This window comes from Phyllostomus discolor, chromosome 6, assembly GCF_004126475.2.
Source record: "Phyllostomus discolor isolate MPI-MPIP mPhyDis1 chromosome 6, mPhyDis1.pri.v3, whole genome shotgun sequence".
Taxonomy (NCBI): Eukaryota; Metazoa; Chordata; class Mammalia; order Chiroptera; family Phyllostomidae; genus Phyllostomus; species Phyllostomus discolor.
The window spans coordinates 93,057,905-93,084,819 of NC_040908.2; the positions used below are offsets into that span (position 1 = coordinate 93,057,905).

Sequence of the window (26,915 nt, forward strand, 5' to 3'; positions counted from 1 at the left end):
CAGAATTATCAGAATGACATTGAAGGATATCTTGAGGTGGCCTGCTCCAACAACTCCAAAAGCACGTACACAAGGGCAAGAATAATCAAGTAAAAGTACGTCAAACTAAAAGGTTTCAGTACTTCAAAGAAGTCTCCAAAATGAATAGACAAGAGTATAAGATCCTACCTCTTTCTTTCATAGGAAAGTATCCTGAGAGATGATATCAGGGTCTCGTTAAAAAAAACTAGGCATGCCTATATATATAGCCATTCACATGTGCAATGCAATAGTTATGTCTCAAGATGTGAACACACCCTGTCCAACAGGAAAATCCTGCCTGTTCTGAATTATTTTTTTTCTTTGCTTATTTCCTGCCTCCTAAGAAGACAGCCACAGAGGCCATGGCTGGTAATGTTTTGTTTTCTTTTATCAGGTTGTATTAATGCGGGTGTTCTGGGGGTCGAGGGAACTAAGAGTCCATGAACGCCTTGTGGGTTCTGAGCTTCCAACAGGAAGAATTCGAACAGAAGACAGCACAGAGTTTAAAGTGAAAGTCAGTTTATAAGTGAAGCAATGAGACATAGAATGGGCTACTCCACAGGCAGTGAAGCCCCAATTTACTGGAATTTTCTACTTTTATTTAGATTCATTTAATCAAGGGATAGAATATTCAGTTAGAGGGAGGAATATTCAGGACCTTCCTAGGGAAAGGGGTGATTTGTCAGAGGTGCTACATTGGCTATTTTGTGTCCTTATACGTTCTTTTCAGTTCTCACTAGGGTGGCTGGCTGTGTGTGTTGTTAGCACGATAATGTATTACAATGACTGTATATTGAAGCTAGGAGTTACCCTAAAGTTAAATTAGTCCTCATGTTGGATTAAGCTGGTCTGTATACATTTTAAGCCAAAAATCTGGGGGTGGGGGCAGTTTGGTCTTCTCGACAGATACTGTAGCTTTTGTGGATTGCAGCTGTTTCTGCCACAGACCCTAACTCAGTATCTTTAGGAGATCTATTTGGGGCATAAAATTGACTTAATGTTTTTACTGAATTCTATATAGTTTGTGTGAGCAATATTTATTTAGAAAAGAAGAAACCTTCATCCTTGATCAATATTCTTTCAGGTTTTGAGGTAAGATCCATAAGTTAGTGGGTTTTTTGGTGTTTCAATGGGAAAAGTAAATGCCAGGAAGGTGTGGCCTTATTTTCTGAGGGTTTGTATGTGTGTGTGTTTATTTTCCCTGAATGCCCAAATATCTGAACACAACTGAAGTTCAGAATCTGCATGACAAGATCACCATGATCTAATTTTCCTAAATAAGAGAAATAAGGATGACATGAAAGTGACCATCAGTGATTCTGTTTTCCACAAACGTAATCCTCAAAGCCATAGCACAGGTGAGGCTCCTTGAGTTCTGCCTGCAACTCACCAAAGCAAAACAAAGACAACAGCTTGGAAAAGAACACCTTGGAAAAGTACAGCTTTTTCCATAGGCATCCATGGGCTTATAAAGAATGGAGGTAATCTTGGATATAGCAAAATATCCATTTTGGGGACCATTTAATCTATACAGAAGGAATATAGAAAAAAGAGTATCTCAGTTATAAAGGCAACAATAATGTTTCTTAAGTTGTGTCAACATTTCTGTGTTTCCAACAGATAAGAGACTATATGAAAAAAGAAAAATATTTGTTAATTCAGTATCTGAAGACACACTTAATAATTTGCTGGATGATGTCCTAAATGAAAAGGTGCTAAACCAAGAGGAGAGTGAAAAAGTAAAAAAGGGAAATGTTACAACTATAGGCAAGGCCCGTGACTTGATTGACTTTGTGATTCCCAAAGGGCCCATTGCCAGCCAAATATTCATAGGCTATATCTGCAAGAGAGATTCCACTCTTGCTTCCAAGTTGGGATTTCCTTCAGGTAAGATTCCTCAATTTTGCTTAAGGTGTATCTGAATTTGCCCTTTTATCTTCACACTCAATATCTGCTTTCTTATTCACTTGCCAGATAATAGATAATTCATCAGTTCTTAACCTCATACCTTCTCACCTGTAGGCTCCCATCTATTTTCTACAGATGAGGCTGACTTGCTCACTCTGTTCTTCTTTGCTTTGTCCCTGCAAAGTTCTCCCAGTTCTCTGCTTCATGTCTAGACTGTATCTTACTCTCAGTTTGAAGTATCTTTCTATTACAAGATAGTAATTTAGTCCTACAGAAATAGTTTGGAAAACTTTATTCTAATCTTCCTAAGTAAATAAAAGATAAAAACCTGTATTTTGGTTATGGACAGTAGGCCCATGAAGTCCATGAAGGCTCTTGAAGAAAAATTAAAAGCAGTTTTCCCAGCCCCTTCTCTCTACTTATTTGATTTAGACTTGGATTTAAGCCATTTCTCTGACCACATGTCCCCTCCTCCACCTAAAAAAAAAATATGTAAATTATTTTTCCAATAATGATAGAAATACATCATCTCCTACAAAAGTAAAGGGTCATTATTTTCCCCAATTTTTTTTACAGCTGGATATTCTACAAATATTTGTCATAGTCTTCACTGTGCCAAATCCAACTGTCTTTCAGAAAAGATATGAAATACTAATGACAATAGTGGAGGTAACAGAATATGAAATAGAGTATTCCATAAAATATCTTTCTATAACTTGAAAAACTATACCCTCTCATGTTACTAAGGCCAAAGCCCACAATTCCTAATTTGGCACTTATTCCAGCTCTCTAATCTAGCTTCTGTCCCACTTTGTATGGCTCTCCATGTTACAATGGGTTCCTCCTAATAGAACACACTCATTCTCTTTTCAAAGGCCTTGTATTAAATGGGTACTAGGACCCAGACTGCTTGTAAAACAAGTTAGGTCAAATTTTAACCTGAATTTTTTGAACTCATCAGTTCATTAATTTGTTCATATTTGTCAACAAAAACTTTGAGTAACTACTACCAATTATTCCTTTTCCACCTTGGGCATTTAAAACTTAAAAATAAGGCCCTTGCATAGATTTGACTCAAGTGAGGAGGAGGAAGAGGTGACAATTAGAAGTAAAAAATAATGAACACATTTGCAGATATTGATGAAAGCTATAAAGAAAAACAGAAGACAATGGGATAGGTTAGAGTAGAAGATGACTAGAATACTACCTATATTAGTTGGTCTGTTAAGGTAATGCTAATGATATGAATGACAAAAGCCAGTTTTACATAAGTATAGGGAAAGAAAACCACAAATAGGGAGGACAATAAGTGCAAAGATGCTGGGAGATGGGGCGTCTGAGAAACAGAAAAAATGCAGATGTTGTAAGCAAGAATTGAATGAAGTTAAGTTTAAGCAGTGACTTGATCATGTACATTTTCAAATGACATGTTAAAGTCATATGGGCATTATTTTAACTGATGAAAAGCCATTGGGGTGTTTCATTTAGTGTAGTATCATTCTCAGAAGGCAAAGTTAATTGTAAGGACTAAGAAATCTCTGGCATTTTAAGTATCTCCCAGAGAAGGATTTGTAAGTTATGTGATAATGTCTATGATTATGATTTAAGTTTTACTTTTAAGGATATTTACATTGGTGTTTTTGCAGAATTTTTGTTTTTTTTTCACATTTTTTATTATTCAAGCACAGTTGTCTCCATTTTCCTACCACCACTTTCCGCCACCCCTGTTCTCCCCCACCGCCCACCCTCAAGCTTTCCCCCCTTTTGTTTTGCCCATGGGTCCTTTATACTCATTCCTTGATGACCCTTCCCCTTTCCCCTGTTATCGCCTTCCCCCCACCCCTCTGGTTACTGTCAGTTTGTTCTTTATTTCAATGTCTATGGTTATATTTTTCTTTCTTGTTTTGTTCATTAGCTTCCACTTCTAGGTAAGATCATGTGGTATTTGTCTTGCATTACCTGCCTTATTTCACTTAGCATCATGTTCTACTCTTCCATCCAGGCTCTCAAGAAGGGCAGCAGCTCCTTCTTTCTTCTGCATAGTATTCCAATGTGTAAATGTACCATAGTTTTTGAAGACTTTGAACTAAAGTCTAAAGTACAATGAATAAGTTTTAGGACTAAAGAAAGAGAAAAAATCCTATGTACCTTTTTAAAAAACCATTCTGGTCACTATTAGGGCAATGGAATTGGAGTAGGATAAGAATAGATGTAGAAAGGTAACTTTCAGGCTGTTTTAACCTTCAGGCCATATGGGAGAATATTGGTGCTGGGAATATGAAGGTTTCAAAGGGGAGCTGAGAACTGATGTATAGGATATATTTTGGTTGTAGAGTTAACAGAATGTGCTGATGGAATGGATCAGAGAATGGAATTAGTAGAGGGTGAGAGAATGAGTGGTAGAATCAAGAAAGACCTCTAGGTTTACATTTTGGGCAAATGAGTGAATAGTGGTGGTATTAATTAAGAAACATAGCCAAGTGCTGGAAGAAACCTAAGTGCCATCAGTAAATGAATGGATCAAATACTCTGCAGCAGAAAGGAAGAAGGAGCTCCTACTCTTTGTGACAGCATGGATGGAACTGGAGAGCATTATGCTAAGTGGAATAAGCCAGGCAGTAAAAGACAAACACCATATGATTCCACCTATAAGTGGAAACTAATCAACCAAATAAACAAGCAAGCAAAATATAACCAGAGACATTGAAATTAAGAACAAATTGACAGTAACCAGAGGGGAAGTAGGAGGAGATAATGGGGGGTAAGGAGGAATGGTTTTCAGGAATATCTATAAAAGATACAAGGACGAAACCAAAGCGGGTAGGACCAAGGGGATGGCTGGCATGGGGGAGAGTGGTGAGGGGAAAATGGAGACAACTGTACTTGAACAACAATAAAAAAAGAAGTAAAAAAAAAAAGAAAGTAAAAGAAATATGAGAGAAAATCAGTTGGGAGGACATTATTCCTTAGTCTTTTCCTAGATCTTATTCCTTAAATCTCTTTCCTTAGTCTTTACGAGTCACATGCATGTATTTCTGCATCTTAGGTGGAACTCATAATTAGATAACTCTCCTCACAAAGGAACTGTCTTTCTTTCCTGACCATAATTCATTTGTTAACAAAATATTGGACAAAACTATAACACTTACAAGCTAAGAGGTCTTCTTGAAAAAAAAATTTTCTTCCATTTTTCAAGAAATTAAGTGCCTTTCTCTATAATGGTTTCTAGGGTGATATCGGGCACAGGTCCCAATAAGAGAGCCATTTATCAGAAATCACAATTCTAATTATATGGTGTGTTTTAAAACTGTTACAGAAGCTCTATTACTTCTATATAAGAAGCTCTCAATTCTTATTTTCATGTGTTTTAAAACTTTTATAGAAGCTCCTGTTAGAAGAGAGTCAGCACCCAAAGACACCATAGATCAACTCATACTTTGTCCTCATGAAAAATTCCTGGAACTATGCCAAAAGGAGGCTGGAATGGTAAGACAATCAATGCATGGAATGGGGGTAAAATGAAGTAGAAATGTTCTTTACATAATTTTCCTTATGATGTCTTAAGCCACTAAAATAATTAGTAAATAATATAGATTGGTAATTTCATTCTATTAAGAGAATTATATAGGCAATAATAAGTTAATAATGCTGCAATGTATTATTAAACCTACATACCCCTTATATAGACATGTGAGTTTAATTATGACCAACATAGACAAATAGGTATGTTTTTAATGTTCAAAGATTTGAAATGGATCTTAAATACATTGTTTTGGTTAAATGGAAGACAGGAGAAAAGGAGAGAAAATATTCTAGTGCACTTCACAAAACCATTATAAAATGTCCACATCTGTTCTTGCTCACCACTCTGGGATTTCCCTCTTTTATTCATAACCAAATTAAAGTTCACTGTCCATTTCCAACTGCTTTCTTTCAGAAACTCCATCTCCTATCAATTAGTAGAGAGTAAATAATTAGCTCTGGCAAAAGTTAACAGATAAATGGTAGCTGTCATATCCTTGAGAGAATAACTGGCTATACTGTGGATATGAGGAAAAAAAATGTGACGCATTTAACTTGCCTTTGTTCTGCAGATTTATCCAATAAGAGAGAAGGGGAGCCGCACTCGTCTGGCTCTCATCATCTGTAACACGGAGTTTGACCACCTCCCAAGGCGTAATGGGTCCAACCATGACATCATTGGAATGAAGGGGCTGCTTGAGAACCTGGGCTACAGTGTACATGTGGAAAAGGATCTTACAGCTAGGGTAAGAGTCTCTTCCATGTGTAGTACATGTAAACCTACATGCCCATATACTTCTAATGACTTGCTTTGTAATTTGGGGCCATTTATTTAACTTGTCTGAAACTTGCTTTTTTAAATTTAAAATTAAAAAGGTAAAGGTGGTGTTTGTAATTATCTATACTTTCTTTGAGTGGTATTTACACATATGCATGAGCATATATATGTACCCTCATACATATTTCAACCACAATGCTGTCATTATTATTGTGGTTATTTTTATTATTTTTAAACCAAAAACTGTTCACTTTATGTAGGACTTACACACACACGCACACGCACATACACACAGTTTGTTCCAGAATGTGGTGATGTGGTGACAGCTGGAGGAGGCGATCAGTCACACAGAAGGCACTGTAGTCATAGAAGACACAGCCACTATGGAGAGTAATCCTCTCTTCTATTACTCTCCAATTTCCTTAAATCTCCTGCTAGTGCCTCCTATTGGCCAAACACCATTTGAAGCTTGTTGGCAAGAAAGCTCAACAGGTCCATGATCCAGAAAGCCACAAAATAAAGAAGATAATAGCAATAAATGGACTTGGGGATTGGAAGTAAAAAATAATCAACAGAGCAAAGTGATATCAGAGGAGGTAGAGGAATAAGAAGTGCCAGAATTCTATCACTCTCTCGATCTGCAGAACAAATGTACTGACAGAAACAGTTTGAAGTAACTATGTTGGAATTCTGGAGTTTATGTGAACACATACGACTTCCAGGGAAGATCTTGGCTAATAAGTTGACATTAATTTCAATCAGTTTGAGCTGTGAGTACAGTAGTGACTACCAATTGCTCACTCCCAAGTCCTGTAGTAGGTAGCTACAGGGACTACAACCTACATTTATGGCACTACCTGATGGATCCAGCTTTGGCAATAAGGACATTCTCCTCCAAATATCAGGATCTATGTTCTCATTATATTGTTGACTTAGGTTGTGGTGTGGTAGGCACAGAAGCTGGATACCATTGTTTCAATGCCCACAGACTTAGGTAGCTTCCAGAAGATTTAAAGAGCTGTAGCTTTTCTTTCATTTGTTTGTTTTTGACATTCAAAACCAATTGTGAATATGGAATGATTTAGAAAGCAATCATTTATGTTCAGGTATTTAAAAAGTACCTGAGAAAACCAAGCTTTCAGCTTATGCTAATCTCTGGCACATAGATACACTAAACTACTACTACTACTACTACTACTACTACTACTACTACTACCAATAAATATAATAAACAGAAACAATAAGACCGCAAATCTTGGGGTAAGGGGAGGAACTGACTTCTGAAGTTACAATACAATTAAAATATCTAGTTTTTAACAAAAAAATCACAATGCACATGAGGATGCAGGAAAGCAGAGGCCATTCAAAGGAACAAAATAAAAAGAAAAAAACTATCCATGAGGAAGCCCAGACTTATTAATACAAACTTTAAATAACTATATTAAACATGCTCAAAAGGTTAAAGGAAAGAATTGTCAAAGACAAGAATAAGATATATGAACAAAGTAAGCATATTAATAAAGAGATGAAAATTATGAAAAGAAGTTATAAAAGAAATTCTGGAGTTGAAAAGTATAATTAAGTGGAATAGAAAAACAAATGTGAAAAATCAATGAAACTAAAACCTGGTTTTTCAAAACAAATCAACAAAACTGACAAATCTTTAGCTAAATTTACAAAGACAAAAAGAAAAATAAATAAAATCAGAAATGAAGGAGACATTATTCTGTACTTATGAAAATAAAAAGGATTATAAAAGAGTACTGTACTATAAATGATTGTTAACACAAAGAAGTGGATAACTTAGATGAAGTAGACAAATTCTTAGAAACAAACAACCTAATAAAACTGAATTATGAAGATATAGAAAATTAAAAAATAATCTATACCAGAAGAAGATTACTAATAAAGAAAACTCAAAACAAATAAAAGTTCTGGACCAGATGTCTTCATTGGTGAATTCCAGCCAGCATTTAAAGAAATAACACCAGCCTTTCTCAAAGTCTTTGAAAAATAATGAAGAGAAAGGAAAGTTCTTAACCTTCTACAAGGCCAGAATTATTTCAATACTAAAACTAGATAAAGACATGACAAGAAAAAAATTACACAATGATATCCATAATGAATATAGATGTAAAATTCTCAACAAAATAATAATGAATGGAATATTAAAAGGGTATTTATGCTGAGCAAGTAGGAGTTTTTCCAGTAACGTAAGAGCATTTTGACATAAGAAATTCAATCCATGTAATACATCATATTAATAAAATGAAGGGGGGAACACAATTTCAAATGGTACATCAAATTACATATGAAAAAACCAACATTCTTTCATGATAAAAACTTCCAGAAAACTATAAATAAAGAAAAAATTATCAGCATAATAAAGGGTATTTATGAAAAACTCCATGGTGAAAGGCTGAAATATTCTCACTGAGATCAGGAAAAATACAAGGGTAACTGCTTTCACTGCTGCTATTTTACATCATCATAGAAGTTTTAGACAGAGCTATTAAACATAAAAAAATACATAAACATCCAAATTGTAAATGAGGAGGTAAAATTGTCTCCATTCACAGATGACATATTCTACATATAGAAAATCCCAAAGAATTCACAAGAAATCTACTAGACTAAAAAAAAATTCAGCAAATTTGCAGAGTAGATTAACACACACAAAAATTAGTTGTTTCTATATACCAGCAATCAATACCTGAAAAGAAAAGTAGAGATGTAATTTTATTTACAGTTAACACCTATAATTTATACTTAGAAATAAATCTAACAAAAGAGATGAAATACTTGTACGGTGAAAATTAGATAACACTTTATGAAAGAAACTAAGGAAATCTAAATAAGTAAAAATATAACCTACTTTTATAACACTATTATTAAGATGTTGATACTAGCCAAAGTGATCTAAAGATGCAACATAATCTCTATCAAAATTCCAACAGCCTGTTTTTTTTGTTTTGTTTTGTTTTTTTTAGAAATAGAAAAGCCAATGCTCAAATCATAGGAAATTTAAAGGAGACCCAAATAGGCAAAGCTGTTTGGAAAAAGAATGAAGTTGGAGGACTCATACTTCTCAACTTTGAAGTGCACTACAAAGCTACATTAACTAATACAATATGTTAGAAACATAAGGACTGACATGTAGATCAATGGAATATAATAGAACATCCAGGAATAAACCCTTGTATCTGTGGTCAATCGATTTTCGACAAGGGTGCTGAAACTATTGAAAAGGGGAAAAAAGTCAACAAGTCGCATTGGGAAAAAGGGATATTCAACATGCTAAAAGATAAAGTTGGACCCTTACTTTACATCATATATAAAATTAACTCAAAAATGAATCAAAGAACTAAAATAGTAGAACTCTTAGTATAAAACTTTGGAAAAACTCTTTATAACATCAGATTTGGAAACAACTGTATGGACTGTCACCAAAAAACTGACAATAAAAGAAAAAAGTAGACAAAATGGACTTCTCAAAATTAAGAACTTTTTTGCCTTAATGAATACAATCAATTAAGTGAAAAGATAACATTTAATGGGGCAAAATGGTGATATATCTTATATCTGATAAGGAACTAATATTCGGAATAGATAAAACACTTCTAAAACTCAACAACACTTGCAGTTATTGCCTGTTGAATATGGTGCTGGCAGTGAGTTTGTCACATATGGCCTTTATTATGTGTAGGTAGGTTCCCTCTATTCCCACTTTGGTGAGAGTTGTTATCATAAATGGATGCTGGATTTTATCATAAGCTTTTTCTGCATCTGTTGATATGATCACATGGTTTTTATCCTTCATGTTGTTTATGTGGTAAATCATGTTTATTGATTTTCAGATGTACCAACCTGGCATTCCAAGCATAAATCCTACCTGATCATGATGTGTGATTTTTTTGATGTATGATTTTTTTCATGTATTTGGCTTGCTAATATTTTGTTGAGGATTTTAGCATCTATGTTCATCAGGGATATTGGCCTATAATTATCAGAGGAATGCAAATTAAAACTACGCTGTGATATCATCTCACACCTGTCAGAATAGCTATCATCAAATAAGTCAACAAACAAGTCCTGGCAAGGATGTAGAGAAAGGGAAACCCTCTTGCACTGTTTGTGGGAATGCAGATCGGTGCAGTCACTATGGAAAGCACCATAGAGATACCTCAAAAAGTTAAACATGAATCTGCCTTTTGACCCAGTGATCCTACTTCTGGGAATATATCCAAAGGAATACAAAACCCTAAATTTGAAAGAACATACATATCCTTGTGTTCATTGCAGTGTTGTTTACAATTGCCTAGATAGATAAGTGGATGAAACAACTGTGAAACATTTACACAATGGATTACCACTCAGCCATAAAAATGAAGAAAATTTTACCCTTTGTAACAGTATGGATGGACGTGAAATAAGCCAGTCATAGAAATGTGAATACCATATGATTTCACTCATATATGGAATCTAATGAACAAACTGAACTAACAAGCAAATAAAGACAGTCATAGATACGGGGCAGAATGAAAACTAAGTGGGGTGGAGGTTAGGTCGTAGAGGAATTGAGCAAAAAAGAAAAAGGACTTATAGACATGGACAACAGTGGCATGATTGCATGGGAAGGGGAGTATGAGGAGTCTGAATGGTAATGGAAAGGATACAATAAAAATTTTAGAAACTCAACAACAAATATACAAACAACTCAATTCAAAAGTAGGAAAAATACTTGAATAGTCATTTCTCTAAAAAAGATACAGAAATGTTCATCTATTGAGGAAGTTCAAGTCAAAAGAACAATGAGACAACACTGCACACCCACTAGGTAGGCTATTAGAAACATACACACTCACACACAATTATAGGTATTGGCAAGGATGTAGTAAAATTGGTAACCTGTGCATTATTGGTAGAAATGTAGAATAGTGCATCCACTATGGAAAACAGTTTGGCAGTTTCTCAAAATGTTACACCATTATACAACCCATCAATATATACTCCTAGGTATATATCCAAAATAACTGAAAGCACAGACTAGAAGAGATATTTGTATATAATTGTTCATAGTAGCATTAACCACAATAGCTAAAATGTGGGAACAATCCAAGTGTCCATCAACAGCTGAATGGATAAACAAAATACAGTATATACTTGCAATGGCATATTACTCAGCTATAAAAAGGAATGAAATTTTGATACATGAATGGTCCTTAAAAACATTATGTTTATTGAAATAAGTCAGAAAAAGAAAATCAATAGCCATTGCCATTCATAATTCCACTTATCTTTACCTAGAGTATGCAAATTCACAGAAAAAGGTAGCAGAATAAGGTTACCCAGGGCTAGAAGATGAGATAAAGTGGAATTATTGTGTGGTGGGTGCAGACATGTTGTTGGAGATGATGAAGTTTTCTGTACAGATAATTGTGATGTTTATAGAACACTATAAATATATTTAGTGCCACTCAATTGTATCTGTGAATGTTTAAAATGGTAATTATGATAGTATGTTGTGAAATATTTGCCAGAATTATTCTAGTGACTGTGACATTAACAGCAACAACAGCAAAATAACAATAATAGTGGCCACTCTGAGCATCTTCTATATTTTGGTCACTGTAAAATGCCAGGCAATTGTCATTTATTCTTTCTATTCCTCAAAGCATTAGTGATAGAAAAGGGTATTATGATTTGATGTTTAAAGGTCACTCTTTTTCAGGACATGAAGTCAGTTCTGGAGGCATTTGCTGCCCTCCCAGAGCACAAATCTTCAGACAGCACATTCTTGGTGTTCATGTCTCATGGCATCCTGGATAGAATCTGTGGGACTCTGCATGATAATGACAAATCAGATGTGCTACATTATGACACCATATTCCAAATTTTCAACAATCGAAACTGCTGCCATCTTAAGGATAAACCCAAGGTCATCATCATTCAGGCCTGCAGAGGTGGTGAGTTCTGATGGGGTCTGCAGCTCAGGGAAGCATGTATCATGCAAGTTTTTACTGGGTGTTTTATATTTAGTGAAAATAACTTTGTGCTTCACTTTTGTGCAATTATACCAAATACACTTCTTTGGAGAGAATATCTAGTGATGACAATAGAGAGACTGATACACAAATAAATATAAATGCCATCCACTGTTAGTGAACCATAGCAAGTGATGATGATATTAATGTTAACTCTATCTTTATGTGGAATTTTTGAAATTGTGGCATAAAATGACTTTAATTTCAACATTTGCTAATCAAAATTTTAAGATCTCTGATCTGAGAAGTATTTTATATGATCATGAGGGATTAAAATATAACACGATGCTAAGTAAGTGAAAGTATCCAGACCCCAAATTTTACATATTATATAATTCTATTTGTATAGAATATGGAAAAAACAAAGCATAGGGATAAAACCAAGTCAATGACTGTCAGAAGTGAAGGATGGAAGGTCTATTATTAGTTGCAGTGGTAATTACATGACTACATAGTTATCAAAAACAATCAAGCTGTACACTTAAAAAGTAAATTTTACTGTATGTAAATTATACTTCAATTAACAAAGATAGATTAATTGTGGCATTGTTTTCTGCCATACATATTTTAGCTTAATCTTTAATATGATTATATCAATTGTGAAATGGCTTAGAAGGGAAAAATAACAATGGGAAAGGGAAGGAAAAAATTGTTTTAGAATCTTATGTCTGTTGTTGAATTGAGCAGATATTTCCTTCCTTGACTTTCAATGTTATTTTACTATCATTAAACCCAAAACTGATTACTTTACTTAGGAATAGTCAATAGTAGTTTATAATACCTTTACTGTCCATGATCAACAGGCACGTTCCAGGTCCAGATGGTAGTTGCTATTGCTATTCATTGATACCCTGTTAGATATGAGCAGAGATAATGTTGTGTTATGCCTATCCTGTATGTGTATGATTAATTGAAACACCTTCATTAAGAGCTTCCTATTTATTTAGTTGTCAAAGAATCGCTAAAATGGGTCTAGCTGTGAATAACATAATAGGATGGTGTCCCCTCAGCAAACAACGGAGAGGTATGGGTCAGTGATTCACCAGTGGCCTTAGCAGACAGCTCTGCACAGCCTCCAGAGGACCTGAAGGATGATGGTGTCCACAAGACCCACGTGGAGAAGGATTTTGTTGCTTTCTGCTCCTCAACCCCACGTATGTGTCTTTCACTTGTAGGCAAGGTTTTGTGGGAATCAGACCTGCCTTCCTCCATAATTTGGCTCAGTATTCCAGGGAATGTGAAACACAGAGTTTATTATTATATTATTATTTATTAATTTTTATATCAATTATGTATATTACAACTATAAACCTACTTTTCTGTGTGTGTGTATAGATAGATAGATAGATAGATAGATAGATAGTCTCTAACATATCTCTATCAGCTAAATACTATTATGTCATTCACCAGATAAGGAAACTAAAGCTTACAAAAACTGTATCAATTGCCTGGATAAACAATGGTAGTATTTAGATATAAATCCAAGTCAGTTTGACTATGAAGTTTAGGCTGTTTTAGATAACCCAACAAAAATAATAGAGAAGCTATATTACTTAAACATTTGGACCGTTTCAAAGTCAGAAACATGTAGACTTTTGTGCCTAGGAATGTGCTACAGAAATACCAGAACACATCAGTCTCAGCAAAAGCAGTCTCTGTCCATGACTGATCTAAGAACTGAACCATCCAGTGTTAACTAAGAGAGAGCACCTTCAGGGTTATCTGCTGGCTGGCCTCCTATCTGAAGAGGGCATTGATGGTGTAACATTGAAACATCTTCTGTGCCAAACAGATGTGTGTTCAATGACTGCTCCATCAATTTATAGCTGTTAGGCCTTGAAAAACATTTTAACACTAAGTGAGAAAATATTTTCTAGAAAATATGATCTATAGAATCAATTTAAACACATCAGTATTAGATTTTGAACCATAGAGCTATGATTTTAGAACTCTGTGCTCTCAACTGAGATGCTGTTAACCCATACATAGTACCTTTTATGGTTCAATTTAAGTCTACCATGTTCCTTTGTATACAAAGCCAAGCACAGAATTTTGAATCTTTGCTTTTTCTACATGCTTAAGTCTGTGTACAGATATTTGAGATCTTTTACCTTTTTGAAAGCTGTAACTGAAAAGTTATAATTCCCTTTATGCACAGATAATGTTTCCTGGAGAAGAGAAAGTGGTTCTCTCTTTATTACACAACTCATAAATTATATTAAAAAATATTCTTGGTGTTGTCACCTGACAGAAATATTTATGATGGTAAGTAAATATTATCTAGTAAACTATTTATTTATTCATAGAACTAAAAATGTATATGATAATACACCTGGATATTTTATGCAAATTATAGAATATTATTCACACTGTAGCACACCTTGTTTTTCAATTATTTCCAAAGAACTGAGCTCTAGTAGGCAAAAAATCTAATACGTGCTAAGCTTCCGTATTTAAAATATTAAAAGTCTGAGAGACAAGGAAGAGATAAAAAGGATTGTTGAATATAGAGTATTATAGTACAAATATATCCTATGAAGATAACATGCAGTATATAATAATATTTACTTAAATATTCATATTATAGAAAAAGTTTGGTATAAAGTATATATTTGATAAATATCTGTTGGTTTTCTTTTCTATTTCTTACCCAAGGACATTTTTTCCCATTGCTTTTAGAGAGAGAGGAAAGGAGATAGAGAGAAACATTGATGCAAGAGACATCAATTGGTTGCTTCCTGTATGTACCCCAAATGGGAGGAAGGAACCTGCAACCTAAGTACATGCTGTGACCAGGGATGGAACCAATAACCTTTCGGTTTTCAGGATGCTGCTCCAACCAGCTGAGCCACACTGGCCAGAGATATAGGTTGTTTGTTTTTCTTTTTATAAATAAGAAGTAGAGCTGCCAGGTACAGGTAAAATAATTTAAAAAAAAAAAAACCAGACATGGTCTCTGCTTTCATAGCTAATATTCTAGGAGGAAATATAAGTAGTAAAAACCACTTTATTCAAAATATTTCATTATCAATTTCTAGGGAAAAGAATAATAGGGTTCCCTGAGAGAGAATAAGGGAAAAGTTTTATGTTACATATTGTCATCTGTAAAGTGAAAGTTTGATAAAATAGAGCAATTTTGTGTGCTTTGGGCTGACATTAAAAGTATTAATGGTTCATTGAAAGAGACATATATGAAATGGGAAATTAATGAAAAAAATCTGAAGTAAGGTCACAGGGACGATATTTGGGTTGGGTGCTTCCACATCTTGCTATTTCAAATAATTTTAGGTACCCATTGATGGATGGATAAAGAGGATATGGTACATGCATACAATGAGCTATTAGCCATAAATAAGAATGAAGCCTTCACATTTGTTACATGACTGATCCTGCAAGATATTATGCTAAGCCAAATAAGTCAGAGAAAGACGCATACCATATGATTTTACTTATATGTGGAATCAAAAAAAGCAAAATAAACCAAACAATACAGAAACAAACTTATACAACAAACTGATTCCTCCTGGGTGGGAAGGGAGTGAGGAAATGGGCAGAAAAGATGAAGGAGATTAAGAAGGACAAACTGGCAGTTACAAAATTAGTCATGAACATGCTAGTACAGCTGTTCTAAGGAATATCATCAAAAATATTGTAAAAACTACATATGATGCCAGAAGTATAACAGGTTTGTGGTGATTACTTCATCAGTTATACAAATGTCTAATCACTATCTGGCATACTTGAAACTAATATAATAGTTTATGTCAATTATAATTTAAAGATAAACTTTACAAAAAGAATTTGGGATTGGAATCTCAGAGAACTGAAAGGATCAATTCTTGATGAGGAATGAAAAAAAAATCTTCAAGGTTAAGGTCTCCAGAGCATAAACCCTGGCATGAAAATTTGTAGTTAAAATCTGAGTCAGAGACCCCTGCTTTTAACAAAGATGACCTAATGGAGAGTAGATTTAGATTTCTGTCTAAAACAAACACAACACCAAAACAAAATATATGCAGCAACAGTTTTTAAAACACTGGAAATCAGGCAATGAAGAATACTGATTTCTGAGAAATGGTAAGCAAACAACAGTGAGACCAAAAATTATGTCAATTTGCTTTTTTGATAGAGTTTCCAGACCACTGCGCAGGGAGGCAGAAACAAGACAGAACCTGGTGGATTGACACAGTTGAGGAGGCAGAGCTGATAGTCCAGGGAGAACTAAGTGACTACAGTTCACAGAACAGAATACCAAAGAAGAGAGATCTATGCAAGGAAAGAATTCTGGAGATCTTCAGAGGGTCCCCGTGAAGTACTTAGAAGAGTATGTTTAGCATGCGTGTGTGTGTGTGTGTAAACTACTGAGTTGGGGAAAACCAAAACACAAACTACCCTAACAGGTTAGAGGGAAAGTACTATGCTGCTCATATATAGCTTGGGATAGTGCCTACTGAAACCGGACAGATTGGAAAAATATTTTGCTTTGCATGCAGTCTACTCAGGGAGGTCTTACCTAGGTCATAAGGAATAAAGAACTCTGAAATAAATAATTCTCTGGTCATTCCCAACAGATCTAAAATCCAATATCCAAGATGATCAAACTGTTCTTAAGTAACACACTGAATCCAAGAACAAAGCACAAAAAATATATACAAAAATATTCAGCACTTGAAAATATAATATTCAAAATATATAACATCAAATAGGAATGACCAGGTATGACAGGAATCAAGGAAAATAAAACCCACCATCAGCAGAATAATCAAAACTGACTCATAACTGGCACAGTTATTAGTTTTAATAGAAAAACACAATAAATAATATTCCATATGTTACATAAGTTAAGTAGAAGCATAGAATATAATACAAAATCTAAATTTTATTTTGAGATAGAAAAACTAGAAAGTATAAGCTAAAATTACACTGAATAGGATTAATAGCAGATTAGATATTGTAAAAAGAAACAATGAATTTGAAATGATACAAGGTGAAGTACAGCAAACAACAAAAATACAATAAAAATAAACAAAGCATTAATGAACTGTGAGATCAATTCCAAAGACTTAAGATACATTGAAGTTGTGTCCTAAAGGGGAAGAAAATAATATTTGAAGTAAAAGTAGCCAAATTTTCTCCAACTGTAATGAAATCTATAAATCTATAGATTTAAGAAGGATATCAAATCTGAAGTATTAAAAATATAGAATAAATACAGCAGGCCCATATTAGTATAAATTTTTTAAACTTTGGTAAAGATATTCCTAAAAGTAAAGAGAATAAAAGAGACAAGATACACACAGAGAAACACTATAAATACTGCGGCAGATTATCAGAAACAATTTGTGCTAGTAAATGGCTGTGAAAGACAAATGAAAGCCATCTTAAAATTCTAAATTCAGAAGAACATAAAATTATTTTTATAAGCAAAGGCAAAGTAAAGACTTTTCAGCTATACCTAAGCTGAAATATTCCATCACCAGCAGACAGATACTACAAGAAATGTCAGTGGAAGTCAATCCACAGAAGAAAAGTGATACCATGTGGAAATACAGATTTATAAAAAGGAATAAAAACACTTAAAATGGTATCTATATGGACAAATGCACCACATGTTTTCCTTTAAAATTTTTTTTTAAAAGAAAAGTTGATGGTTTAAATAAAAGTGATAACACATGGTGAGATTACGACATTAAACTTATATATTGTAAACCATGAATAAGAACAAAATTAAGAGATTATAGCTAATAATCTAACAAAAGGCATAAAATAAAATTATAACAATACTCAACCAGATAGCAAAAAAAGGAAAAAAATAAAAAATTAGCAGATAATACATATTTCTTAAAGTAGCAAAATTTAAACCTAAACTTATTAGTAATTGTATTAAATGTAAATGGTCTAAACACACCAATTAAATATTAGACATAATGACACTGCATAAAAAAGAGACAAATATATGCTCCATACATCAAAAACACTTTATAAATAATGAGACAAATAGGTTAAACATACAATGATGGGAAAGTGTACTATGTTAACTCTAATCAACAATAAACTGGAATAAATCATTAGATTCAGATATAAAGTAAGTTTCATATCAGAGAATATTAGCAGAATAGAAATGTGTATAAGGGTAATAAGATCAATTGATGGAACAAACATAATTCTAAATATTTAGGCACTTAACATGATTTTAATATATAGGAAGCAAAAATGAATGGAACTGTATGGAGAAATAGACAAACCCACAGCCAGATATTTTATTATGCTTCTCTGAATAATTGATGAGAAAAGGGCACAAATATCCAAAGATCTAGAAGACATGAACAGCATGAACAACTTGACCCAGCTGGTATGTATAGAGCATTCCAATCAACAGTAGTAGAATGCAAAATTTTTTCAAGTGCATATGGAATATTTACCAAATAAACCATCATTTGGGCCATAAAACAAGTCTGAAGGATTCTAAAATGTTTCAAGTGATACAAAATATAAAATATGAACAATATGAAATCAGATTAGATGTCAATGCTGGGAAGACCTGTAGAAATTCTACAAATATTTGAAATTTTTAGCAGACATTTCACATACACACAGAACTCATAGCAAATTAGTATTTGTAAAGATGTTCATAAATCATGAGAAAAAAAGCAAATTAAAACTAAAATGATTAAAGTAAATACCTTTATAGTGGATAAATTAAAAAGATGGAACACATGGAGTGTTGGAGTGTTTGTGTGGGAGCTGAAACTGTCATGAACTGTAGGTGGGGAGGTAAAATGCACATTTATTTGGGAAAATATTTCAAAGGATTTTTAAATAGGTAATCATATACTTACCACATAATCCAATTCTTTCTTTTCTATATATTTACCCAAGAGAAAGGAAAGTATAGGCTCACAGTCAAATACTTGAATGTGAATATTTGTAACAGCTATACTTGTAGTAGCTCAAAACCAGAAACAAAGTAAATGTCCATCAACAGTTGAAAGAACAAATAATTGATGGTGTATTATATTCATACAGTGGACTACTATTCAGCAATAAAAAGGAACAAACTATTAAAGCATATATCTTCATGGGTAAATTAAAAAGTAATTATGCTGAGTAAAAGAGTGAAATAAAAACTCTACCTACTGTAGGATATGATTTATGTGAAATTCTAAATAGTGCAAACTAACCTATATTGACAAATATAGGTTATAAAGCATTCATTACTTGCTTGAAAATGTGTGTGGGGGCCTGTTTTTAGAGAGGAAGTTATTGTCAAAGGTCATGGAAAAACTTTTGAAGGTGATAGACATGTTTATTACATTAATTGTGCTGATGATTTACCAGTATACATATATGTCGAAACTTATCCTATTGTTCACTTTGAATATGTGCAATTTACTATATGTCATATAGTGCTCTTATCTTTTCAAATCTGGGGATCAGAAAGAGAGTTAATTGGATAACTGAGGTTAATGGGTATGTTCATTTACTAGGGCTGACATAAACAACAGAAGCTTATTTCTCACAGTTCTGGAGGCTGGAAGTGCAAGACCAAGATGTCGACAGGGTTGGTTTCTCCTGAGGTGTCTCGGCTTGCAGATTGCCTCCTTCTTGCTATATCCTCACATGATCTTTTCTCTGTGTACCCACATTCCTTTTGTCTCCTTATGTCCAAATTTCTTCTTCTTGTTGTTGAAGACATTAATCATATTGGATTTGAAATACCCTAATGGCCTCATTGCAGCTTAATCACCTCTTGAAAGGCCCTATCTTCAAGTACAGTCACATTCTAAGGAACAAAGGATTATAGCTTCAATATATGAATTTGAGGAAACACAAAGCCTAGAAGTCAATACTGGGAAGATCTCTGGGTCTTGAGTCTTGGGTTTTAGATTTAGTGGAAATTATATTTAAAAGTAAGTTTTAGGCTCTGACTTACTGTATCAGATTATGGGTATGAATGGGGAGTTGACAGCAGTATCAGGGCTCAGTTCCTTTTTAGGACTGCTATAGATCTTTGACATCTATACAAATATCTTCAATCCCATCCATCCTCATAATGGTGAATGGTGTAATGGGTTCTGTGCTCTGTCCAAGGGGCAGGACCTAAAACTTTCATTTTATTTTCAGGTTCAACAATCATTTGAAGAACCAGGTGTTAAAGCCCAGATGCCTACACTTGAAAGACAAACTATGACCAGACATTTTTACCTCTTTCCAGGCAATTAAAAATGGAAAATATCCATACCTAATGTTAACAAGTCAGAAAACCGACTAAAGCAGTGAACAGAGTGGTGACAGGTTATACACAAATAAACTATACAATATTTAGTGTTTGTTGTTTTATTCTTGCATTCTAATATCTATCAAAAGTAAATTTCATCTTTTGGTTATGGTCCAGTAACATATTTTCTTTTTGCCATAAATAATGCAAGAACTGGGCAAAAAACTTCAAGTGGTGTTATAAGGTATTGGACAATAAGAAGTTCAGGACTGCTTTTGCTAAGAGAAGGAAAACAAGGTAAACCATAAAATTATGCCTATATCATACAGTATTATGCTAGAATAAAATTTCTGTTATAAAATGCAAGGATGGAAAATGAGAAAAATATGGCAGAATCATGAGAACAGAGCTCAATTTCAGGTAGGTTGAGGCAGCTGAAATGTGAAAAATTAAATTCTAGAAGTGACAGGTATAAGCAGAGGAAGACCTTGAAATAGCTCAAGAGTGGTCCTCTTGAGTCTCTGAATGAATACCAACCTCCACTTTTATAGAATGATCAGGAGCCCACTGCTTAGGAATTATAACATGAATAATGCATATGATTCACACAGCATTAGTAAATGTTTGAATTTTAACCATGCCAAATGGACAGAGCTCAGGGAACACTCAAAGCAATAAGTAGAATTACCACAGTGGTCATCCCTTTGTAGTTGAACTAAAACATCCTAGAATAAAAGCTACTCTAGACCTTCCTTACCAATACTTTGAAAACAAGTCTTGAAATGATGAAACTGATATACAAATAAACATAAGTTCTGCCAAAGCAAGTGTCAATACAAATCTTTAACTCCAAACACTTAAGTATGTAATATTTTCAATATATGTCTGGCAACATATCAAAAACTCCTACACATTTAGACAATCATCAAAGTGTTACTTGATACCATAGAAGAGTTATTAAATATAAATTGACCAAAATGATGAAATTAGATAAATACTTTAAAAGAATATTAAAAATGGGCTTGGTGATATTAAGAAGACCATAACCATAAAGAGAGATAGTGAAATACATTGAGAAATCCAAATTGAATCTGAAGTACTCAAAAAGATAATAAATGAAGTGAAAATTCATTGGATATACTTAACTGCATAATAAAAATGTAGAAAAATAAACAGAAATGAAGTCTTAGCAACTGAAACTAGTCGACCTATAGCATACAGGGTAAAAAAAAACAGCAGTCTGTGGGATAATGAAAGGTGATTTAACAAATATCCATGTAATTAGATATTTGGAAGGAAAGACCACAAATATTCAAATAAATAATGGCCAGCATATTTTAAAAATTATTAAAAATTATGAACCACAGAATTTAAAATAAATGAATCAAATTCTAAAATTCCAGTGAATTTTTTAAGCCACATGAAAAGGACAAATTACATATAGGAGAACAAAAACTTAAAAATGACTACAAACATTGTCAGAAAAATCACAACACAGAATACAGTGAAATACCAACTTTTAAAATACTCAAAGGAAAATAGCCTAAACTACTATTTCCAGCAAATATTATTTAAAAATAAAGGTGAAATAAACTTACAAAGCCAAACAAAATAAGAAAGCTAATACAGCACAAGTATGGTGCATAAGTAAATGAGAGGAAAATGCAGACAAAGGAAATTCTTCAGGTGTGAGACGAATGGCACCAGAAGGAGATTTACAATGAGAAGCTCCATACTTTTTAAAGACTTTATTTTCATTAAAAAGTTATTTTAAAGATAATTGTATAAAGTAAAACTATAAGGTATTGCAAGATTTATAACATTAAGAATTTAAATGCATGATAGCAATAATGCACTGGATGGGGAAATTGGAAGTATATTGTTACAAACTACTTATATGTAAAAAATAGCATTTGAAGGTAGAATGTAATAAATTGAAGGTGTATATTGTAAAACCTATAATAATGTCTAAGAAATATTTGTATAACTATTAACAGGTAAAATAAATACTACAGAGAAATAATCAACAAGCCAAAGAAAGCAGAAAAAGAAACAGATGAAACATAGGAAACAACCGGCAAGATGTCAGGTTCAAACTGAATTATAGTAAATATAATTTAAGTGTGTACAATAATTTAAACATAATTAATTATAATTTATCTATGCAGTCTAAAAAAATACACAGACTATAGAGCAAATATAAAAAAGTAAAACAATTTTATGCTGTCTAAAATAAGTACATTTTAGATGTAGGGATGATTAAGTCAAAGGACAGAAAAAGAGACACCATTCAAAACCATAGCACAGTACCCAAAAATCACAGGTAGGATACAGTTTTATAAAATTAAAAATTTCTGTTCCCCAAGATTTCATTCATAAAATTTAAAAACAAGCATTTGTTTAGAAGAAAATACATATATTCAATAAAGTTCTTGATCAAGAATAATTGAAGAATACATACAACTCAATAAGAAAACAAACTACTCTGTAAAAAAAAGGGACAAATACTTTGGACACTATAAGAAAAAATATAAAGTGATGTACATAAGAAGTACATAAAGTGATGTTCAACAACTTTAATCATAAGAAAAATGTAAATTGAAACCACAGTAGGATATTGCTATGGTAGCAAAAACCTACAATATCCACCTTATAAATGGATAAACAGATTGTTATATATTCATTTAGCATAATGCTCCTCAGAAATAAAAAGGCATAAATTAGTTCTATATATATTAAAATAGAACTCTTTAAAACATTTAATTGATCAAAAGAACACCTACATAAATAGTGTATACCATATGATTCTATTTATATGGAAAAAAAGAACTGTCAAAAAAAAAATCCTTGGTGATAGGATCAGATCAGTGGTTTCCCTGAGCTTGAGGTTTGTGTAATTGACTCCAATTTGACTTGTTGAGATAATGCAAATGTTTTGTGCGTAGATTTTGGTAGCACATACATTTTGTAAATCACACTGAACTTAGATCTAAAATGGGTACATTTTATTGTGTGAAAATATACCACAATAAGATTAATTAAAAATAAATAGAGGTAAATAAGTCAAAGGTATTTTCCATAATGCTAGGGAAAAGGGCTTAAATGTGGATAATATACCAAATTTAAGTAAGTATTAATTTACACATACTAACACGAGAAAACACATGCATAGGGTATCCATCACTAGAGATGACCTTAATTTAGAAGATAGGATTAACTATAGTGAAACCACTTGTTTGGTTGACTAAGTGTGCAGGCATTGATAACCAGGATTGATCTGCTTCTAGCATGAGGTACACTAGCAACTAGCCTTTACTTATGTTCACAGTGCTTTCATTGTTCCACAGTCAAACATTATCACATAAGGCAGCTCCCAGTCTATTAAATTTCATGCATAGACTTGTGGATGAGTCAAGTACTTAAGCTAATACATTGAATTTTTTGTGATCAAAACCCTTTCAAATACTTGCCAGCATATAGACTGAGAAATCCACATCAATAAATTAGTTTATTGCAATGAGTAATAGATATTTTAGTCTGTTTAAATGTAACAAATTTTTAAATTTAATTTTTTTAATGTAACACTTCAAATTTTCACTCTGAAATAACTTTCACAACAAACAGCAAGTGTTGGTGAGTATGTGGAGACAGGGGAACCATTGTACACACTTAGCGGGAATGCAGATTAGTGAAGCCATTTTTTAAAGCAGTACGGAGTTTCCTCAAAAATTAAAAATGAAACTGCCTTATAACCCAGAGATTCCACTTCTAGGAATATATCCAAAGAAAACCAAAATACTAATTTGAAAGAATATATGCACTGCCATGTTCATTGCAGTGTTATTTAGAATCACCAGGATTTGGAAGCAGCCCAAGTGTCCATCAATAAATGAGTGGATAAAAAAGTTGTGGTGCATTTACACAATGGAATACTACTTGGCTATAAAAAAGAAAGAAATCTTACCCTTTAAAACAGCATGGAGGGACCTAGAGAACATTATGCTAAGTGAAATAAGCCAGTTTGACACAGGCGAATACCATATGATTTCACTCATTTGTAGAATATAATAAAATAGAAACAGACTCATAGAGAAAACAGACTGACAGCTGTCAGGGAGAGGTGGTGTGTGGGGCTGGGTAAAAATGTGAAGGGATTGAGCAAAAAAGAAAAAAAGTCATAGACATAGACATTATGGTGATTACCAGAGGAAAGGGGGTTGGGGGTATATGTAAGAGGGTATTAAGGGTATAAATGGTGATGAAAGGAGACTTGTGGTAGTTAACACACAATATAATATACAGATGATGTGGCATAGAATTGTACACCTGAAACCTATATAATTTTATTAACCAATGTTACTCTCATAAATTCAATAAAAAAGGAAAAAGTAAAAGAGTTGGCAATTAAAAATAAAAAGTAAATAAAATGTGATCCTTCTTATAAAAAATTAAGCCAGATTAGTTCAGAGGATTCCTCAAGTCTTCTACATACTTATTGAATTTCCAAATCCATGTTGCATCAATTATTGCAAAAAGACTGTTGAAATCTCCAACTACATCTTGGGATTTGTTCGTTCCTCTCTTTAATTCTAGTGAGTTTTCTCTCATGTATTTTGAAGCTCTTATTAGGTGTGCATGCATTTAAGAGTGTTTTATTCTTTTGATGATTGGACTCATTTGTCATTAGTAAAAGTTTGTCTTCATTCCAAGTAAAATTCCTTGTTCTAAAATCTACTTCACCTCACATGTAGCCTTTCCATCTTTCTGTTGATAAGCATTTGCATAGTTTATCTTTTTTTCATTCTTTTACTGTTAGTTTATTTGTGTCTTTACACTAATATGGGTTTTCTTTAAACAATATATACCTGTATTTTGCCATGTATAATGAACACCCATGTATTTTTTGCCCAAACTTTCAGGAAAAAATCTTTCATTTTAATTTTTTAATTCAATTATTTATTTATTTATTTATATTTAGATACCTGTTTTTTGTTTTATAAAGGAATTTTAGGGTTTATTTTGGAACATATGGTACAAGAAATTTCACGTAATAAATAATTACAAAACACATGAACAGATACAAGTTACTTCAGGTACTACTCATGTATAATGTGCATCCTTATTTTTCCTTAAAAAAATTTGAGCAAAAAATTGTGCATTATGCATTGCAAAATGTGATACTTACTTTTTCTTTTTTAAATCTAATGTGACAACCTATCTTTTGATTGGGTTATTTAAATCATTTTAAATTAAATATACTAAATAAAATTTAATTACAGAAATATAATTTAATTTTGCAAATATAATTTAGTTTAACAGGAACCTAAATGACAAAACAAACAAACAAGCAAACTATAACCAAAGACACTGAAATAGGGAACAGGTTGACAGTGACCAGAGGCCAGAGGGGAGGGAATTTCAGGGAAAAAGAGGAAGGTTTTACAAATATAAAGGACAAATATAAAGGACACATAGGCAAATATAAAGGACACATGGACAAAAACTAGGGGTGGGGAGGGATAGGTACGTGGGCTGGGATGGGAGTAAAGGACAGAAAACTGTACTTGAACAAATATAATTTAGTTGAAATTTATGTACTATTTTTTTTCTATTTGTCTTTTGGTCCCTTTCCCCTCTTTTTCTGTCTTCTTCTAGATTTGTTGACATTTTCTATGATTCCATTTTATTTCCACTATTAGATTATTTCTTCATTTGCTTATTTTTTAGTAGTTGCTATAGAGATTATATTATGCATCTTAATCCCATTTAAGTCTGCCCTCAAATATTTGTTTCCCAATTTTATAATTTGTGCTGTTGTCATATTACTTCTGCATATACTATAAACACCACAATATGTTGCTATGATTTTTGCTTCATATAATCAATTCTCTTTTAAAATGATGAAAATGTGGGAAAAGTTTATTTTATATTTCCCATATATTTATCATTTTTGATGCTCTTTATTCCAAGGTGTAGATCCAAAGTTCCATCTGATATAATGTTCTTCTCCCTGAAACAGTTTTTTTCATATTTCTTGTAGTAGGAGTCTGCAGACAATAAATTCTCTTAGATTTTTTCTAAAATGTCTTCATTTTTGGGAGAAAATGTTACTGAGTTAAGAAACCTAGGCTAAACAGGTTTTGGTTTGCTTTATTTTGTACTCTGTATATCAAAAACATCTCTCCATAATTTTTCTGGCTTGCATAGTTTCTGATGAGTAGTCTACTATCATTTTTGTGGCTCTGTGAATATTATCCTTTTTTCTCTGCCCCGAGATTTTTTTCTTTATCGCTGATTTTCATCAAATATTTTTATGAAGTGTCTTGAAGTTTTTTAATGTTTATTTTGTTTGGAATTTTTTTCCTCATAAAAAAATTTGCCCACCTTTGCTCACCTTTGACCTCTCCTTCTGGGACTTAATTAC

At 33.0% G+C, this 26,915-nt stretch overlaps 1 protein-coding gene across 1 annotated transcript in view; it reads left to right on the forward strand.

Moving 5' to 3' along the window:
* The first annotated feature begins 286 nt into the window (after positions 1-286).
* The window catches only part of LOC114499889 (caspase-13-like), a 28,749-nt gene continuing 2,120 nt past the window's right edge, over positions 287-26,915 (forward strand). The window contains exons 1-8 of the mRNA XM_028516396.2: positions 287-390; positions 1,642-1,908; positions 5,312-5,415; positions 6,024-6,197; positions 11,961-12,195; positions 13,284-13,427; positions 14,432-14,538; positions 20,398-20,498. Of these exons, the coding sequence (XP_028372197.1) occupies positions 384-390; positions 1,642-1,908; positions 5,312-5,415; positions 6,024-6,197; positions 11,961-12,195; positions 13,284-13,427; positions 14,432-14,538; positions 20,398-20,496 (1,137 nt within the window). The 5' untranslated portion in view covers positions 287-383 and the 3' untranslated portion in view covers positions 20,497-20,498. The remainder of the gene's footprint in view (positions 391-1,641; positions 1,909-5,311; positions 5,416-6,023; positions 6,198-11,960; positions 12,196-13,283; positions 13,428-14,431; positions 14,539-20,397; positions 20,499-26,915) is intronic.